Source organism: Myxocyprinus asiaticus, chromosome 27 (assembly GCF_019703515.2).
Source record: "Myxocyprinus asiaticus isolate MX2 ecotype Aquarium Trade chromosome 27, UBuf_Myxa_2, whole genome shotgun sequence".
Classification (NCBI taxonomy): domain Eukaryota; kingdom Metazoa; phylum Chordata; class Actinopteri; order Cypriniformes; family Catostomidae; genus Myxocyprinus; species Myxocyprinus asiaticus.
Window position 1 is genome coordinate 41622639 of NC_059370.1, and position 19138 is coordinate 41641776.

The window sequence follows — 19138 nt, forward strand, 5'->3', positions numbered from 1 at the left end:
CAAGGAGCTCTAAAATACAATACAAAGTGCATAGGACACGTTTTGAGCATGAGAATGTTTAAAGTTATATGGCTTTAAACATTCTCAAGTGCGTAGGACACGTTTTGAGCATGCACACGCACTTTCTGAGCAGCATATAATTGAGAGCATGCGTCCAGTTTTGTCGGCGAAGGAAATCCTTGTGCGAGCGGAGAGATGTGTGCTTGCCAACCGGTACATGGATACGCTCTCGCATGATGTGCATGCATTCATGACTTTTAGCAGTATTATAAGACCATAGAACTATGTTCTTTTAAGCTGAACTATGGCTCATTAAGCCAATAATTTTCATTTATCTTCACAATGCATTGTTTTATTGTATTTATGTATCTTTTTATTTCACTTAGTGAATTAATCATTAATCTCCATGCCTCCTCTGACACACTCTGGCGCCTCCCCATTTGAAAACCGTGGGTTTGAGAATCGTGAACCGAACTGTGAGTTCAGTATCATGAACCGAACCGAATTGTGAGATGAGTGAATTGTTACACCCCAATAGATATAGAAATAGATATTCTACAGCATGGCTGGTACAGTTAAGATAAGTAAATGTTGACCGCTTTTGTCAAGGTATACTATTCGACCCTGTTACCAAAGTTATTGAAAGAAAAATTATGAGGAAAAAAAAAACATATGGTAAAAAAAGTGCTTTATAATTTAATAAAATAACTAATAGCTATTATAGTTTGGTACTAAACTTGCTAGCCCCTAGTAAGTGATTAATTTAGGCTACATCTGCAACCCTGTTTTTATTTGTTTCTTGGCAAGAAAATAATCACACAGCAGTACTTGACAAAATTTTTATAACAGGGTTGCAAAAACTGTGAATCTCATATCAAATAAATGTAATATATAAAAAGCACATTGAGTTTGACCTTCCGAAGTTAACATCAACATTTCGCTGTCCATTTGTTGAAAAAAACAAAATACGACTTTCAAGCCCTATTTTGTACCTTATTCGTGGAAAGTGGCTTTTATGTTTACCACAGTCCTGACAATGGTTTAAATAATGTTTTTTTTTTTTTATGTGTTTCTAGGAAGAGCACAATTGTCAGATTACTCTTTCGTTTCTACGAGCCACAGCAAGGCAACATCTACATTGCAGGCCAGAACATTCGTGATGTAGGTTTGGAAAGTTTGAGGAAAGCTGTTGGTGTCATACCGCAGGTGAGAGTTTGAACCTGACTCTAAAAATCACCAAATGTAATTATAAACTTTGTGCCTTACAGGAACATGTTTGCCCTGTTGGATGTACTAGTAGTGTTTGCTAAGGCAACGTCAGTATTACTATTAATGATAGACTTGCATTTACGGAGATACCTGAGTTATATTTAGAAACCCAAAAATCACTAACACTTGGGGTCGGCTCTTTTGACTTGGGCCAGAAAGCAACCACCCATAACACCCTAGCAACCATATAGCAATGCCCTAGCAACCACCCACAACACCCTAACATTGTAGTAGTGGGTGCTGTACAGGCAAGCACCACTGAGATTTTCTTCAGAAGACAATCTGAAGAATGTACAAATGTATTTTTCTCACTTTCTTTTAACATCTCTCTGTTGTAAACCAGCAGTGAGGTACCATGGGAACAATGGTCACACCTATTTTGAGGCTATTCAAAAATAATAGTTCCGATATTTTATATACATATTATCGGCCGATATTAGTCTTTCACCGATATATCAGTATCGGCGTATATTTTACCGATATTCGCAGATATGAAAACTTTTTTTTCAGAACATATAATGCAGAAAACAATGCTTTAGAATTGGTGTCATTGCGTAGTTTGTCCAGCAGAGCGCTCTGACTCCACTGTTTACAGAGCTGACTCTGAACTGACAGTGGCTCTGCAGACAGGGCGGAGTTAAGCGATGCGGAGTTGAGCGGTGTCTTCGCGGTAAGTTGCTAACTAGTTTGTGAAATACTTACTGGAAAGTTAATAAACAATGACCCCATCATTTTCCCTTTTCAATATAACTAATATAACGTTTATCCCTGACAACCATGTCACTCATGCCTGTTTGCTGTTAGCCAGCTATAGTTTGTCAGTGCAGTCAGAAGCCTAATGTAGCAGATTGAAAGGTAATCATCAGAGCATCTTTATGCAGCTCAGCAGACAACGGTGTGGTGGTGGATTGTGTCTGTTGAGTGTTGATTTCACGCTATGTTGTTACCTAGTTGGTGAGACGCAATGCTGGTCCATCTTTTACTTTCCGTGACAACGAGCTTATAGCTAACTAGCTAACCATGTTGCTACTTTCATTGCTTGTCAGCTGAGTGGAAGCTAATGTGTAAACATGTATTCACCAAACTGTTTTGTTCAGGATTCACAGTTTGGTACCCCCTTCAGCTGAACAATTCCAGTTGCTGCATTTATAAAATGTAATATTTAAAAGTCTGGTTTTCCACCGTTGAAAGTTTCCCCTGAACTTGTATAGCAGAATACGGTGTAACACCGCTGCTGCTGTTTATCTCTTGTCTCGGCAGGTGTAAATTAGTGATGGGTCGTTCATGAACTATTCGTTAATTTTGAATGAATCATTTATGTGACTCAGAAGAACGAGTAGTCTTTGAGAGTGATTCATTCATTTTGTGTTGGCCGCGCATGTACATTGCGCAACCTCCGTTCGTTTGTTACATGAAAACCGCATAGGCGCTGTACAGGAAACAGAAATGATTAGTTCACCTCTCGAGTCTTTTGGTCCGAGTCGTTCGTTCTTTTGTCACGTGACAGCCGCATACGCTATGCATTGCTCACACAGGAAACAGAAATGATTAGTTCACCTCTCGAGTCTTCTGGTCCGAGTCGTTCGTTCTTTTGTCATGTGACAGCCGCATACGCTATGCATTGCTCACACAGGAAACAGAAATGATTAGTTCACCTCGAGTCTTTTGGTCCGAGTCGTTCGTTCTTTTGTCACATGACAGCCGTATACGCTATGCATTGCTCATACAGGAAACAGAAATTATTAGTTCACCTCGAGTCTTTTGGTCCGAGTCGTTTGTTCTTTTGTCACGTGACAGCCGTATACGCTATGCATTGCTCACACAGGAAACAGAAATTATTAGTTCACCTCTCAATTCTTTTGGTCCGAGTAGTTCGTTCTTTTGTCACGTGACAGCCGCATACGCTATGCATTGCTCACACAGGAAACAGAAATGATTAGTTCACCTCGAGTCTTCTGGTCCGAGTCGTTCGTTCTTTAGTCACGTGACAGCCGTATACACTATGCACTGCTCACACAGGAAACAGAAATGATTAGTTCACCTCTCGAGTCTTCTGGTCCGAGTCGTTCGTTCTTTAGTCACGTGACAGCCGTATACGCTATGCAGTGACAAAAGAACGAACGACTCGGACAAGAAGATTCCAGAGGTGATTCCTTGGCTGCATTATCAAATTTTCCTTATTGGGACTATAATCAAAGTTTGCGTTAGTAGATGTGTTGGGGGGATTTGGCTATTGAAAATGTAACATTTTAATTTAATTCTGCTCAAATGAACGAAAATGACTTGAAAAAAGATTTGTTCATTTTGCTGAATGAGACTCAAAGATTCAAGTCAGTAAAATGATCCAGTCTTCCCATCACTAGTGTAAATTTACTGGCAGTATTAAAATAATCAGCATTTGACTGATACTAAACACTGATGTTTATTTAGCTATTTATTTTATTTGTATTTATTCTTTATTTTAATGGTCAGCATTTGACTTATTCTAAACATACAGTACTGATGTTTTTTTAAGCTATTTATTATTTTTTATTTATTCTTTATTTTCTCAGTGTTCATTTCTAGAATTTGTTGACAATGTATAATAGAAATGTCAAATATTCTTTGATAAAATATTTGTTTAAGAAAGCAGCCTTCTGAGTACTTTTGCATAGTCATATCGGTGCAAAATCTGTGAACAATCCACATAGAAAAGGTCTGTTTTCATTCCAGCTCAAAACTTTACTATATCGGCCACCATATCGGTAATCTGTGAATTTCCCCCTCTAAAATCTGTATCGGTCTCAAAAATCCCGTATCGGTCAGGTTTTAAAAAATACAATTTATGACACCTCGTGATGCATGTTAGTTAAAAGCATTTTGCGAGAAATTAAATGTAAAATTGACTTTAATTTCAGGATGCTGTGCTTTTCCACAACACTATATTTTACAATCTGCAATATGGCAACATCAATGCCACAGCGGAGGAAGTTTACGAAGTGGCCAGACTGGCTGAAATCCATGATGCCATTCTCAAAATGCCTCATGGGTACGACACACAGGTTGGAGAACGAGGATTGAAACTCTCAGGTACCTATGCCATTCACTGTCTCATTCTTAGAACTGAACTGGAAGTGATATCAGCAGGGTACCTACTGTCGTGGAAAACCTTGAAATATCAGCTAATTTTAAAATAGCGGTTTCCAGGCCGCTGAAAGCCATTGAAATTAATAAAATGATAAAAGGCGTCATTGAAAATTTCAATAGAGAATATAATTTTTTTTTTCTAGTTTGGGGCAGCAAAAGTTATCAGATAATTAAGCAAAACTGAATCCTACACTGGGCCACATTCGAAGTTTTTATTGTCTTATTGGAGAGCCACCCAAGAAATCTGGAGTGTCAATACATTCAAATAATTATTTCCATTTTAGTTACATTATGTTCAAAAAGTGATTAGACCTTGCAATCCTGAAAGATTACTGCTAGGTGTATAAAATAACAGCTATTAAAAAGAAACAATCCTGCACACTACTGTACCATAGCTTACTAAAACAATGAGTATCATTACAACATTTCAGCCCCGTGTCCTTCGTCAGGCATTTTAAAACCAAAAATGCAATGCCAACATATTTAAAATGTTATGACCAATCAGAGAAGTTATTGCCAGTGACATATCCAATAACAATAGGCTAGATAAAGAAATTCAAAACAAATATCATAATCGAAGTGGAGGTGAAAATGCCTCCTGGTGGAATTAATTTTAAAGGCCTATGTAAAGACCGAAAATATTCAATTCAAATAGGTTAAACAGGATAGAGGTCAACCGATAGTGGATTTTGCCGATACGATAACTAAGGTGGTGGAAAAGGCAGATAACCGATTAATTGGCCGGTAGTTTTTGTTTTTTTTATCGATTTATATAATGATAAATTCCTTTACTATGAGTCTTTCCTTACTATGATGTGCACAGACATTGAGGCTACAAGAGTCCAAAAATGAATAAAATCAAAAAATTGTGCTACCAAAATCCCAATAATAACCAGCTAAATTAAGATTTTTTTGCATAGCGTGGGACTTTTAACTATAAACAAGGCCAAAATACACTGGGGAATCTTAGATTGAAATAAGAGACTTGGCCCTGTTTCAGTGCTCTACCTGTAACTATTAACCAAATTAAGCTTTTTATAGCCTATATATTCACCAGATGAGGTTTTGCACATAAATATTTCACCAGAAGAGGTTTATTGATGAGGAATGAAAAAAATGAGGAATAATATTAATAAAAAAAATCATCATTGATGTTTGCCGATAACTGGTAGTTCCAAAGAGTAATTATTGGCACCGATTAATCGGTAAAACCGATATATCGGTCAACCTCTAAAACAGGAAAAACAAAAGGAGAAAACACCAAAAAATGTTAACCAAGTTACGTTACATTAAAGCTGAAGTGTGTAACTTTTTCTGTGTTAAAAAAACTTTCTCCTATCCCAGATTAATATGCAGAAACAACTATAAGTAAGCCATTTGTAGGTTAAAGCTGCACTCATTAATTTTTTCCCCATTAAAAAAAAGGTTTACTCCTAAAGAAAATAATTGCAATTTTGAAATGTATGTATAAAATCATGGTCACTCACATGAGATGAGGACTCTTGTCACATCAGTAACCTTATAAAAGCTGTTTTATTCTACACAGGGTAGGGGCGCCCCAATGGGGGCTGCCATTCTAGAATCACATGACCAGTTGAATACTACTCGATTAATCTCAGTAACTTGTTATTGGACTCTTTCACTCTTGGATTAAATTAATCACGTCTGACTGTGAATACTGAATTTCTACAATGACATCTGTAACTGAAAACTGTTGATTTTGAATGGTGCTGCATCCACACCACTAGGTGTCACTGTCAGTCCAAGATGTCACGAACAAAAAGTTACTGAGTGCACCTTTATTCTTCTTGAAAACTGTAAACACTGTTTTCTTGGTGGTGCTATAATAATTCCATTGTTTTGAACAACCCATCTCATGAGACACAACAACATTCACTCGACCAATGGAAGTTACATTCGGTGGCGCTAGTGCCACAGCTTTTAAATAATTTGTGAATCCAGTTGCTTCAGGAGCTCTGTCCATCAGTGAAACAACAGTTGTTTTATTTGCCAAGGTTGCATGCTGCACAACCTTGAGAAAATGGGGTTTGAAAAAAAAAGAAGAAAGTTTTGTTATTTGAATATACAGTAATTCATTCTAAGCAATTTTAAGTCATCTTGTGTTTTACTTGGAAGTTTTCTGAAGCCCCCTGGTTTTGAACAAGTGCTGTAGAGGAACAGATTAATTTCTTTTTGGATCAGTAGTGAAGTGGCAAATATTTTTCTGTGACAGGTGGAGAGAAGCAGCGTGTGGCTATCGCACGAGCGATCCTAAAGGATCCTCCCATTCTACTTTACGACGAGGCCACGTCTTCACTGGACTCCATCACTGAGGAGGTGAGAGCCTTTGTCTTATGTAGCCAGACGTTTGACTATTGGCATAAAATGTGGTCACATTGCAACTTATTCTTAACAAGAACAGGCCACTTAGACAGGAAGAGATTGTCCAACTGACATGTAACATGATCAACCATAGTTCATGTTGTTGTGTTGTTGTTTTGTTTAGAAACACATTATGGGGCGGGTTTATTAGGGATGAACCAATCTGATACCTGGATCGTTATTGGCTCTGCCTCCGATACTGACGTTTTTAACCAGATTGGGAGAGCCCGATCCAAATCCAATACGGTGTTTTAGTCATGGTCGTTACTGTCAAGCTCCAAAAATGGCATAAAACAACCATAAAAACAGCAGTAAAGTCCATGTGACTCGTGCATTTTAATTAAAGTCTCTTGAACACATACGATAACTTAGTAAATCACAAAGGGCTGTGTTTAATAAACAAATATATTTTCTGTTTGTGCAGTGCGCCTCAGTTAATGAACGGTGCTCTGTTGTGAACAGAACAGATTCGCAATGGGTGAGCGCTCCATCACGCACTACATCTCAGAAGTAGATGGTCAGTAGTTCGGATTGCTTATAACATGCATTGAGAAAGGAACCTGAGGATCAAACTTCAACAGATTTTGAATGACAAGCACATTAAACTACCAAAACCACACACACAGACATTGTAAGCTCAACTGTCTTGCGGGAGTGTCAAAATAAAAGCCCACAGGGTTTAAAAGTTAAAAAATAACATCTGAAATACATTGCTTTTGTAAAATAAAATTCTAATATTTATTATTGTTGTTGTTCTTATGAATAATAACAATAATAATACTTGTTATTATTATTATTTTTTTTATATTAAATTACATTAACATTAAATTGACTGGGTTTCAAAAGTAACTGTGTTACTGTATGAAGTTGTATGAAGTCCAGATTTAGGTTGGAAAAAAATATGTAACGTATGTTCTTTTCGACTGAAGACTTTCACTGGATTTACTGTTAATTTTGCTGCTGCATTATCCAGTAAACTATAAAAAAATATATATATATATAACTTAATAGGCTACACATTTTTTATTGAATCGTGTTTTTCTCTCTCTCTCTCTCTCTCTCTCTCAATTTTATAATTAAATAATGTGTATTAAATGTTTTTGATTCTTTATATATATGCAGTAAAAGAGTACCCTCAATCAGTTCCACACAGTGAGGTATAGATATTCTAAACTGATTAAGAAAAAAACAACGTGAGTGACTCCAGTCAGGTCTCCTAAGCAACCAATTGACCCAGTTACAAGGGTGGGTAGAGTCATGTTGGGTTAACCTCCTCGTGGTCACTATAATGTGGTTCTCGCTCTCGGTGGGTGAGTTGTGCATGGATGCCGCGGAGAATAACATGAAGCTTCCACACGCGCTAGGTATCTGCGGTAACAAGCCACGTGATAAGATGCGTGGGTTGACGGTCTCAGACGCGGAGGCAACTGAGATTCATCCTCCACCACCCGGATTGAGGCGAGTCACTACGCCACCACGAGGACTTAGAGCACATTGGGAATTGGGCATTCCAAATTGGAGAGAAAAGGGGAGAAAATACAAAAACAACGCTGACATCGCTTCGGAATCGGCCGATACTGAAAGTTCAGTTATCGGAGTCGGATCATGTGAGAGAAAATGGTATCGGTGCATCCATAGGGTTGAAATAGTTAATAACACAATTATAGTCAGGGCTGGAAAAAAGTTTGTGACTGTTTATACAGAGAAAACAGAAAATTAGTTGGAAAAATTTTTTCGTCTTTATATTCAGAATCTCTGTCCATTCAAATCTATTAAGTGCTTATTATATCACAGACATCCTCATCCAGCATATATGGTTTTTCTCAGTACTTGCTACTAAGTGTCTCAAACAAAACTCTAAACTGACAAACTTTGGCATATCCATTTATTTGAGTTCTTCCTCAAAAGCGCTCGTTGTATCAACATGACTTCAAGATAGATTCCCGGTAGACGAATGCATCCTGACTCCTGGAAATTGCTTAAAGCCAGCCAATCAGATGAGAGCTTGCCAGATCTAAAAAGTTAATATGATTTTTGTACAATATGCACAACTTATTTGTTTTGATTTTTTTGCTTTTATTTTTCCCTTGATAATGTGCGAGCAATTTTCAAATGATATTTACACTGCAAGCATTTTCATGAGGAATGCTTTTTAACCTTATTACAGTAAAGGGAATATTTTCTCTCTTGGCTTTGTTCATTGTTTTAATGTTTTTTTTATTGTGTCAGAAGGTCTTCATATAAATCCTGTCAATCATATCAGTGCTTGTTATTGCAGGGGAACGTTGCTGTCATGAGACGGATGAGTTCTTAATGAAATGTCTCAAAAACAGTATCCAAAGCTTTTTCAACTCAGGAGACTCATTCAGAGGGATAAGAATAAAAAGAGACAGCACTTCAAACATGGCATGAATTTATGCTTATTTTCTTTCCAGAATATTCTGAATTCCATGAAGGAAATGGTGAAGGACAGAACATCCGTCTTTATCGCTCACCGGCTGTCCACCATCGTGGATGCAGATGAGATTATTGTTTTAAATCAGGTAAGCTCAAATTGAAAGTGTGTGACAGGTGGTGAAACATCCAGAAATCATATTTAAGAAGCTAATGCATAGTTCTCATCTTTTCTTAAAGAGATAATTTACCCAAAAATGAAAATTCTTTGAACGTTTACTCTTTTACTTTTACTCTTTTGGTTTCAAAACCACATAACTTTCTGTTATGGAACACAAAGGAAGATTTTACATAAAAGTATAGAAGTAACCATAGTCACATGGTGTTAAATCTCTTTTTCATGTTTAGAATATCAATAAAGTTGTACAACACCGTCTTGAAGGCATATCAGACACTTTCAGCTTTCTTGCAACCTTGTGATATCGCCCTTCCTTGTTGCTATCTGCAGCACTTTTCATATGGAGGTCAAAGTGACCATATAATGTTTGCATTGAAGAACATCACGTGAAAGGGTTTTAAGGTTGCGCAGGCATCCTTTGCATGAACGTTTTGCCTTCAGTTGCAAGAATTTCCTTGTGATCAGTACAGTACAAACCATTCTTAATGATTTTACATCGCTGTGCTTCTACGATTACCGTACAACATGGAAAAAATTGGTGTGCTCAAATGTAGTTTCATATTTGTATGGAGTTCACACTGCAGATGAAAGCATTTGTGTATCGTTGGAACATCTCGTCCGTTTCTTTCATTCCAATGAGAATAAGACTGCTCGTTGCTGCTACTGCCCACGTGGCCTTGTACATTGTTCTGCTGATATGGGGTTCGGTCTGTTGGTGAAAAGGACCTTGTGAATCGATTGCCGTAGCCTCAAACGTTGCCCTTGAAATGGGTGTGGATGAGCTGCATCCATGATGTACACCATTACACTTATATATCTTTGGACCAACGTCAGTGCATTTAAGGGAAAAGATAATTCCCATTGGAAATTAATTAGTTGCAGCAGGTCTGCTTGTAGCTTGAAATCCAATGCGCATTCTAAATTCGTACAGTACAATATGTCATAATAGGATTAATGTGTCCAAATTAAAGTATGTTGAAAATAATGTATCACAGGTGTTTGGTTCTATTTGTAGTGGATTTCAGAAGTATGTGTCTGAGCATATGTTTTGGACTAATATTGCTCACAATTGTTTACACTAAGAAAGAGGAGTTTTTCATGGTGCTCTTTCAGTTTTTTGGGGGGAAAAATATAATATAATAACGAATGTGAGACAGTATTTTTAATTCAATGTAAACGTTAAATCTTGTATTTTAAGGTAATGAATTTAGATGTAAAACACAATACAACCAAGATGCTATTTGGTGGTGTTACAAGTATACAGTTGTGCTCAAAAGTTTGCATACCCTGGCAGAAATTGTGAAATTTTGGCATTGATTTTGAAAATGAGTCTTTTATTTAAGGATAGTGATCATATAAAGCCATTTATTATCACATAGTTGTTTGGCTCCTTTTTAAATCATAATGATAACAGAAATCACCCAAATAGCCCTGATCAAAAGTTTACATACCCTTGAATGTTTGGCCTTGTTACAGACACACAAGGTGACACACACAGGTTTAAATGGCAATTAAAGGTTAATTTCCCACACCTGTGACTTTCTAAATTGCAATTAGTGTCTGTGTATAAATAGTCAATGAGTTTGTTAGCTCTCACGTGGATGCACTGAGCAGGCTAGATACTGAGCCATGGGGAGCAGAAAAGAACTGTCTAGACCAACTAGAATTATTATTATTATTATTATTATTTTTGCTTGTTTATTAGGTGCTACTACTTACAAATCAAAAAAGGAAATGTAAAATGCTCACAGCAGTCACGTGGGGGTCTCAGGGGGTTAAAGACTAGTCTACAAGAATTGCTGGCCATAAACAATCAGAAAGCACGTTACTGTAATTTTCATAATAGGCACTCACCAATATTTTCATTGCATGGCTTCATTGTATGTATTTAAGCAACGACAGCACTTGGGTACCAAATTGAGTCTGTATTACCGATGTAGAAAAAGCGATATGGTTAAGAATTTTTTTTATCAACTTGGTACCAAAAGAACTTGTTCTTTTGACATTTCTACTTAACATGTGGAGTAGAATGCACATTGGGATGCCACTTTAGTAATGGTTGCAGTCTTGTTATACAGTATCTTCATCTGTGTTGAGGTCAGAGGACAGTGTGTGGGGGCTGTGTGCTGGGTTTTTAGCTCATTAACAGTAAAAATACCTTTGGCCCAGCACTCAGTGACACCTTCCTTAGTCTCCCATGTGTGGAGACCTTTTCATTACGGTTGCGGGTGGGGGAGGAGCATGTGATTGAAAAACCTTTGCTGCGGCTCACAACGTCATGATCCAGGATAGTAAAGTGATAGTTCACCCAAAATGGAAAATTTGATAATTCTGTTCTCATGTGCTCACCCTCATTTTGTTGCAGACCAGAATGACTTGCTTTCTTCTGTGGAACACAAAAGGAGATGTTAAGCAGAATGTTAGCTTCAGTTAGCTTCAGGCATACAGGTTTGGAACAACATGAGGGTGAGTAAATGATGACAGAAATTTCATTTTTAGGTGAACTATCCCTTTAAATGCACCTCACACTCCTGGCTCCAAAGAAAAGTAGAAAATGTTGTAAATGTTTGCGTTTGCCCGGCAATAAAAAAGGGTCATAATTGCAGCGTGTGCTGTAAACGAGACAAGTGCTATAAATACTATCCGTGTTTGAGCCTTGCTTGGCAAAAGCAGTGTAGTAATTGATGCAAGTAACTAGAAAACAGCCGGGAGACATTCACATGTCATTGTGCAAGCTCATTTCATTCTTTGCTTTGTTGCTGGTAGTCTTTTAATACCCAGTGCTGCATGTACGCCCACACCTCTGCATCTCTCAGTTCTCGTAGTCCTTTCTCAAACACAAACACACACTCGCTCTCTGTCAGTGCCCCTTCACGGCCCCAAATCTGTTGTTTTGCCTATTTCTTCCAATTTGGATGCACAGTCGGCCTGTCTGCAGGCAGCGTTATTTTGCATTTCAGCTTCGGTTCTTTATTGATGCCGTGATATTCACCAGCATAGAAGCCTCCTCAAGCAATCCCATGGCAAGACCTGCATAAAATGTCAGGTTTTTGTTTTTCCTCGAACGTGTGTGTTCAGGATTTGTTTAGTGAACATCGCTGTTATCTGGTTCTGTTCATGCATGACAGCCCTGGTTAAAAAACACATCTTAGGAATTGTTGTTCACCTTGCCTGCTTTTAACAGGTCTCGTTCAGTGTTAAATTAAATTAAAATTCCAGATTCAATAAAAGTTAAGCTTAATGTGTAGCATCTGAAGCATGCTGTCCATTACCACAGAATATAATTTCGACTCATCCCTCAGGTTGTAAATACTAACAAAGTGTAATACACATACAATGGAAGTCTATGGGGCACGACATTGCATTGGAATAAATGTTGAAATACACTTGTTTTATACAAAATATAGCCACAAGACTTCCACTTCGGGCACTTCTATGTACCAGACGTTTATTTTTTATTTATTTTAAAACAGATTTCAACCTTTTTATTTTTGTTATATGAAGGAATTTTTGAATTAAATATTTTTTTTTTATTTAATGTGTTTAACACATTAAACTGTGTTAAATATTTCAATATTAAACTAAATGAGTTCCAAAAATACAAATTATTACGTTTAAAACTTTGGTAATCTAAACAAAGAGGGAAATAAACAAATCGATTTAAATGTTTATTGTGTGAGAATTATTTCTATACATTTTTCAAAAGTACAACTGTCCCACATTTGTGGTGTCATTTCCACTATACAAACAATTTTGCCCCTAATTATTATTATTATTATTATTATTATTTTTTCTAAGTGTCAGTGAAGAGCATGCTTGTTTAATTCTTTACAATTAAATGATTCATACAATATAATTATTACAAGTGATGTTTAAAGAAAGCCAAATAAATATATTTTATAAAAATATTTTTATTATGCGTCATTTCCAATCAATCTGTAATTTTGGCAAATTATGCAAAATGTGTGAAAATGTTGTTTAATTGTGTGTATTTTGGATACATAAAATTCTAACTATGAAATTAGCCTTAGCAAGACAACGGAGTCTGCCATTTTATTTCAAAGTAATTAAAAATGTCATTTCCACAACAGAATTATACACTCACCGACCACTTTATTAGGTACACCTGTACACCTACTTATTCATGCGATTATCTAATCAGCCAAAGGTGTGGGAGCAGTGCATAAAATCATGCAGATACGGGTCAGGAGCTTCCGTTAATGTTCACATCAACCATCAGAATGGGGAAAAATTATATCTCAGTGATTTTGACAGTGGCATGATTGTTGATGCCAGATGGGCTGGTTTGAGTATTTCTGTAATTGCTGATCTCCTGGGATTTTCACACACAACAGTCTCTAGAATTTACTCAGAATGGAGCCAAAAACAAAAAAACATCCAGTTCTGTGGATGGAAACCCTTGTTGATGAGAGAGGTCAAAAGAGAATGGCTCGAGCTGACAAAGGCTATGGTAACTCAGATAACCGCTCTGTACAATTGTAGTGAGCATTGAGGCGGATGGGCTACAACAGCAGAAGACCACGTCAGGTTTCACTTCTGTCAGCCAAGAACAGAAAACTGAGGCTGCAGTGGACCTACCATCTGTGTACTTCAGCAGAAATCCAGATTCATTAGACCAGGCGATGTTTTTCCAGTCTTTAACTGTCCAGTTTTGGTGCCAGCTGCAGCCTCCGCTTTGAAGCACGCAAGTGCGTGCAAGTCCAGCAAGCTTTCCAATTTTTGTGCTCCAGAGACAGGAGAGCAAAGAGCGGGATCTCTCGCGCTACTCAATCTGGCTTCTCTCAATGTCGTGCCGCAGATCACCAAACTTACCCATTTGAATTCTACTGAGTTTTTATTTATTTTTTTACCTTTTAAGCACTGTGGAGGAAGTGAAACATCTGAAACGCTAGACAGCCCGACATTCTAACCACCACTGATGAGGAAAACAGCTAGAACACTTATGTGTTCACGTGTACAGTGACGTGCCAATGTAAAGGGTTTTTAAACCACATCACCCTTAATAAAATTCTGTTCGAATGATGTTAGATATTAGGAAACGAACCGGCCATGTTTGCTTTCAGATATTCAAATATTCTCTAAAGAGATGAATTAAACCAGTATTAGCCTGATGAAGTGTTTATTTTCGTTGGATATTTTTTTACTTATGTATAATTTTCTTTGTTGCATTGCATTGAGAAGATGATGAGTTTCTTGCATTATAGTAAGGTTGCTTTAAAACCAAGTTGAGTTTTTTCTTCCTTGACTGTGTTAGTCAAATTCCAAATAAAGAGAAAATTGTTTGAGGAAGTAGTTTTCATTTATAACGTATTTACTTCAATGACTGGAATATCCAAAAATAGCTATTACAATACGGTTATTTAATATAAAACCATCACTATATTGTGATGTATATCATTATTGTGATATAAAATTCTTCATATCGTGACATTAGATTTTGGCCGTATCGCCCATCCATAAGCTTCACAATTCTGCCTTTAAACTCTCCAGGACACTTGCCCCATAGACTTGCATTGTAAGTGCATTACTGTAAACACATGTTTTTGTTTGTTCTTGTTTCTTTTCTCTCTCTATCTCTCTCTAACAACTCTCCCTTTATCATCTTGTCTCTCTCATGACGCAGGGGAAGGTGGCAGAACGCGGCAATCATCACACACTACTGAACACTCCTGGCAGCCTGTACGCGGATCTGTGGAACACACAAAACAGCAAAATACTGAGTGACGGCAACAAGCCTGAGCCGGCAGCCGAGCGACGCTCACAGAAAGAGGAGGAACGCAAGAAACTGCAGGAGGAGATCATGAACAGCGTGAAGGGCTGCGGGAACTGCTCATGTTGAGACTGACGGACGTTTCCACACGTACATAGCACAGTCACGCCCAGACCTGCCTCAGTCGCCATCCACCAGCCCTCACATGACCGGCTACAGGCATCTATGACTGATGGCCACTGCCATCCACCAGCCCTCACATGACCGGCTACAGGCGTCTATGACTGATGGCCACTGCCGAGCGGCAGGAAATTGTCCTTTGTCCATCAGCTATGACAGCTGGTCTCAAGAATATTATTTAATCTTGTTTATTAATCGGAGAGGATGTTCTCCCACTGCACCAAACATGTCAAGAACATGTTCATGCAGGTCACATTTTCACCGCAAAAATCAAAAGACAGGAAGAATCTCAGTTTTTCATAGAGTAAATGAAGGCTATTTGTATTGTGACACTTTATTTTCTCCAACAAATTCTCATTATGGTTATGCATCTTGACATACAGTATGTTTTTGGGTAATTCTCATTATTTTGAATAATGTTTCTCATTAGTTTCTCAATGATTGGTACAATCAAAATTACTCTAATAATTTTTTTTATTAAAATCAGCATAAATTAAAGGCAGTACAACAAATATAACAATGATGTATAAATCATTTTTGCATTACAGTAATGAGTATTTTGGGGAAAATGTGCATAAATATCATGAAAACGATGTTACAATGCTAAATAAAATAAAACAATTCTTAAAATAGGCTTTATTTTCTTTTGGCAAAATATAATGTCTCGTTTTCTTTTGATTTTGGGATGAAATATGACACGGACACGTTCTTCGCCCTCTTGAAATTCACCTGCAAATGGGATTACTGCAGTTTGTCCATAACCGCAAGAGCCCACACTATGACATGCCTTTATTTTCACATCTTATCAAGGTGATTTGACCCTTGTTTTAATTATTTGTCTGTGTAATTGGGAACTCTTGTTGGCTGTTTTATTATGCATATGTACATATTACTATTATAATATATTGGACTAAATCAGTGCAGAGAAGCACATTGTATAGGAGCATAATTGTCATCAAATAGATATTTAGTCTCAGAAGATGTTAGTTATGTCTGGAACATTTAGACAAAGTTGGTTAATATCAGCACATTTGATGCCTCATATTTTGAGATATGAGTTTAATGAGGACGTTAACAAACAATAACTTATAACAAATGCCCAATCTGAAGGTGACATAAGACAGCTTTTTTGACCATGTGTCAATGATGTAACACTTATTTTTTGTGTGTGTTTAAAATAAATAAATAAATACATTAATAACGTGATGATACAAATAAGGACTTGAATGCAGTTCTTCTATGACAAATGTTCAAATTCTGATTTTGAATAAATTTAGATATTTTTGTGGGGCTTAAAGTTAAAAATGCCCGGTTGGTTTAAACATCTACTTTACTAAGAAGAGAATAAAAATAAATAAATAAATTGTCAGTAGTTGGAGGAAAAGGCAGAATCATTTTTTTATTTGCCATAATTATTATTTCCTAAAAAAGATTCATAAGAAGTGAAGCCGATTTGGTATATTAGTATTAAAAGATTAGTATTTGGCTAATATGTTCACTAAACCAAAGTCAGTGTCGTGTAATCAACAGGAAATTACATCACAGAAAAAACTCCTGTAGACCTTTATGAATGCATGTCAAGGTTTTAAACATAAATCAATCTTTTTATGATATTGCAATATTAGCTCAGGTTGTCAAATGGCATGAGCGTTAGAAAAGAATGAATGTACAGAAGTACAACAAGGTGTAAGGTTAAAAAAAAAGTCATTACTTCACTTGATAATTACATCACTTGACATTTTTAGAGTGATTCACCATTGTTAAAAATGTGATGAGCTTTTCTCAAAAACATGCAAAACAATGTACGTCGAGGTGATTCACACAAACCTGTCAAGGAAATGTTTTGGTCATATTTAACCCCAAGTTAATGCAAGAAAACATGAAATTATGTTTGCATAAAGCAAATGAAGCCTAGATTTAGGACCATTCATATTTGTTGCATTGTGACATTATTTTCAGGACACCTGAGAACGTTGTATCCCCAATTCTCATTTCCGTGTGTTTTACCTGTACTATTCCTATTGTTTTATTGTCATTCTTGTTTTACTGTTTTATGATAAAAGATGCTGTTGTTCAGTTATTTTGATTATTATTATTATTATTATTATTATTATTATTATTATTATTAAAATCAGCTCAAATGAAAGGCAGTACCAAGGGAGTAGTACTGTGATGTACAAATGCTTTTTAAATGTATTATTAAAAATGTTTCACTTTGCGGCAGTGAGAATTTCACAATGAGCACTATGTTTCCTCTTGTTGTGATAATGAGGATTGGGGGGTAAAATGTGCATAAATGTCATGAAAATAATGTAAAAAATCTTAATATCCCCAAAAATAGTCTTATGCAAAACACTGATTTTGAAATCAAATAGGACCAGGACATTTTCTTGACAGGTTTCGTGAGAATTGCATGTCTATGAACCTGACAAATGTGTTTTAAACTAGATTTTCAAATGATTTTTCATTTTCATCATCTTTGGCATCCTTGTTTGTCATTTACCTAAATACAACAAAAACTAAATTCCAAACCAAATAAATATACTTTATTTTACCTTTAAGTGTCTTTGTTTGAGTTTATTAGACTTGCTGAATTGGCATCTTAGTAAATGATTGATTGTGCTAATATGATATGATTGCATAAGCTTTGATTGGGAGGCTCGTGCTGTGCGAAGGTGAGATGATGCAAAATATTGCAGCAGATGTTCTGTGTTTAATCAGAGTGGCACGATGGAATCCATATGTTTATAGAAAAGAAGATAGCTTTATGAAAAACTAATAAAGAATAAACTGCAATCCCTATAGTGAATGCATTATAAAGAATGATAATAATGAAAAACATACTGTATCTTAGATGCATGCCAGTTAAATCATATTTTTGAACAAATGCCATTATTGACAAGGATTCTCAGAAATTGCATTCTAATATAATTTATCATAATTGCATGCAACATTTTTTTTTTTAGCCTATATCAAGATTTGTTCTGATGTAACTCAAAAATGTCAATTACAGAGGCCCTTTTCATCTTAAATGCACATGGCATTAAATGAAAAACTCTCCTTATGGTAGAGCCATCTTGTCTGAACATTCTCACTTGTACAATCACTTGTTTTGCACAAATGGAATCCGCAGGTTTTTCATTGTGGTGTCTGCAGGCATATAATAGCCTGATGAGACCCCCCTCTCTGCTTTTGTGAGAGCTGCACAAATAACACTTCCAGCTTTACGTCTGTGCAAGCTGTTCCCATTAATGCTCCCTCCCCAACATATATCCTGTCTGACAAATCTGGTGACAAACTGAAATATATCTTACAAGACAAATTTTGTGCACATTATTACAGTTTAGTTCATATATCCTGGGTGAATTTGAGCATCATTAGCTGAGCTTTTCTGACATCCTGGGACCGGCTGAGTGTGTTCTGTAGGTTCCACTTAGATGTTTCGGCCTTGAAAGGAAATAAGAGGCTCTCGGCATCTACAAGTGCCTTTGACTCATCTTTCTTCCCTGGCTTTTTTATCGAACCCTGTTTAATGACATGTTGAAATCTTGTTGTTTTATGTTGAGTAGCTAGACGTCTGTGTTGTATAATATTGGTGTGTACTGTATGTTTTGCTTTTTGCATATGTTATAAGAATTGTGCTTTATAAATAAATTGCCTTGCCTTGCCTTGCCTGGTATTTCTCTGTATTTTCACAAAAACAGGAACTAAAAAAAGGCTTTAATGGTGCTGTGGCAATTTTAAGAAGATCAGGCAGAAATTCTTCTGATTGGCTAAACAAACGATCTGACTGCGGCTGCGGACATATTTTTCTTCGCTGTTTACTAAGCATCTACAGAGACAGGCGTGACATTTCATGGGAAATATTTCAATGATAA

General features: G+C 36.6%; 1 protein-coding gene across 1 annotated transcript in view; it reads left to right on the forward strand.

The window, feature by feature from the left end:
- The window catches only part of LOC127417948 (iron-sulfur clusters transporter ABCB7, mitochondrial), a 67619-nt gene extending 49805 nt beyond the window's left edge, over positions 1-17814 (forward strand). The window contains exons 12-16 of the mRNA XM_051658235.1: positions 1077-1206; positions 4167-4338; positions 6629-6732; positions 9213-9320; positions 14994-17814. Coding sequence (XP_051514195.1) covers positions 1077-1206; positions 4167-4338; positions 6629-6732; positions 9213-9320; positions 14994-15209 — 730 coding nt within the window. The 3' untranslated portion in view covers positions 15210-17814. The remainder of the gene's footprint in view (positions 1-1076; positions 1207-4166; positions 4339-6628; positions 6733-9212; positions 9321-14993) is intronic.
- Positions 17815-19138: the final 1324 nt, after the last annotated feature.